Source organism: Triticum aestivum, chromosome 6B, assembly GCF_018294505.1.
Source record: "Triticum aestivum cultivar Chinese Spring chromosome 6B, IWGSC CS RefSeq v2.1, whole genome shotgun sequence".
NCBI classification, from domain to species: Eukaryota; Viridiplantae; Streptophyta; class Magnoliopsida; order Poales; family Poaceae; genus Triticum; species Triticum aestivum.
Genome location: NC_057810.1, coordinates 70,961,064 through 70,962,791, shown reverse-complemented (window position 1 = coordinate 70,962,791; position 1,728 = coordinate 70,961,064). Strand labels below are relative to the sequence as shown.

The window sequence follows — 1,728 nt, the reverse complement described above, 5'->3', positions numbered from 1 at the left end:
CTCGCATCCCCCGTGAGCCCCATCTCTATTTCTTCTTGTCACCAGCACCACCACCACCAGCAGACCTGCATATCACGTGAGAACATTTTAGTCATTTATATACCAATTGTTGCAGCAAAACAGAATTGCAACTATTTTTGCCTGAAAGTAGAAGACATGAACATGGTCAGAAAAAAGAAAAACCTAAAGAACACTTTGCATTTTGGATTCTGCATTAATTCTGTGTTTTCTGTATGCACTTCGATTGTTAACTTGACATACATTGCTAGCAAAGTACTATTTCAATTGAGCGTGCGACCAATGCCCTTTACTAGATGCATGTCAGGCGAGGGCCTCGATTTCTACTAATCCTTTTGACTGGCTTTAATTGTTTTGGTCCTGATGGGCACTATTTTTCTGCACACAAGGGAGAGTTCCTTAGCTTAACCAATAAAGATAATGTGTGACATAAGCAAAAAATATGATACACAGTAGATATTTGGGGCTGGAATGAAGAGTCCACAATTCTTACAAATGATACAAGTCAAATTTAGTACTTGGAAGAAAAAGTTGTGAGATCAAATAGCAGAAGGCAACTTAACATAGTATTCCCTCCGATCCAAAATAAGTATTGCAGTTTTGAACCGGGGTTAGTTCAAAACTGCGACACTTATTATAGATCGGAGGTAGTATTATTTAGTCAGCAAGCCAAGTTTAAGTTCTGCAGAAGTTGGCAACAGCTTAAATTAGTGCTGAAAGCGTGCTTAACATTGTTTTGCCACAGAGCCAACTCAAAACTCTGATCAATTGAAATAGTACTTTGCTAGCAATGTATGCCAGTTGCCATTTTGGATTCTGCATCAATCATTTTTATTCATATGATTCATTTGTATTAGGTTTTGGCAGATATTGTTAACTTGACTTGAGACCATCCCGCACACAGGTGTGACTCTTATAATCATACAACCATCTGTAATTCAATCAAGCAAAACCTAATGAACATGGTCAGAAAAATAATGTTCATAATATAAATGGTGAGTCAGAGTGGTTACACACCTCATCTTCGTAAGGACACTTAACATCTCCTCTCTCTTCTTCTTTTCTCTCTTGTGAGTACCAAGCTTTCTCTTGGCGACCTTGAGTGCACGCTTGTCCTTTCCAACCTTAAGAAGCTCAGTGATACGTTTCTCATAGGGAGCGAATCCAGCAACCTCCCTAATCAAGTTCCTGACAAATTGCACCCTCTTGGTACCTTTCTGCAAAATATGCCAAGATAACATTGTAAGAATAACTGCAAACTGGATAGACATGTTATAATAATTCAGCTGAGCATATAGGAGCATGTAAGTTAACTTTGTTTCAGCTTCACACAAGTTACAATTCGCTAAAAAAAGCCAGCTAGAATAGCCAAATAACAATTTGGTCCCAAACACAGCAAGGTCCTATTTTACTTTCAACATTACCTGACAACATGACCTGACAATAGTTCAGTTTATAGCTGAGGACAAAGATTTTGTGCAGGACAAGGCTATTTGTTATCGATCAAATAAATGATTTAGAAACCATCAATAAGTAGGACTAGTGATTTATTATGAAGTTGCTTGGGTTTATTATGAAGTACTTTGATCATGTCTCTTTATTTGTACTGCTGCTAATATACTTTATATGATGATGAAGTGCTACTGAGTTGTGTGCAAATTTCGTTAAATCAGTGATGTGTATGTGTGCTGTCAGTTATGTGTATGTGCT

The 1,728-nt window shown here is 37.6% G+C and overlaps 1 protein-coding gene across 1 annotated transcript; it reads right to left on the bottom strand.

Moving 5' to 3' along the window:
* Positions 1-25: 25 nt before the first annotated feature.
* LOC123138835 (60S ribosomal protein L36-2-like) lies at positions 26-1,418 on the bottom strand. Its single transcript, XM_044558696.1, has 2 exons — positions 1,036-1,418; positions 26-65 (listed from the first exon to the last, which is right to left on the bottom strand). The coding sequence occupies exons 1-2, from the start codon at positions 1,320-1,322 to the stop codon at positions 26-28; spliced, it is 327 nt and encodes a 108-aa protein (XP_044414631.1). The 5' UTR covers positions 1,323-1,418.
* Between the last annotated feature and the right edge of the window lie 310 nt (positions 1,419-1,728).

What these genes read in the sequence shown, in the direction of transcription:
- LOC123138835 (XM_044558696.1), bottom strand. Translation starts at nt 1,322, where the DNA reads ATGCTCCTATATGCTCAGCTGAATTATTATAACATGTCTATCCAGTTT. An exon ending in AGTGTCCTTACGAAGATGAG is followed by an intron (nt 66 to 1,035) that starts GTGTGTAACCAC and finishes CGTGATATGCAG; the next exon opens with GTCTGCTGGTGGTGGTGGTG.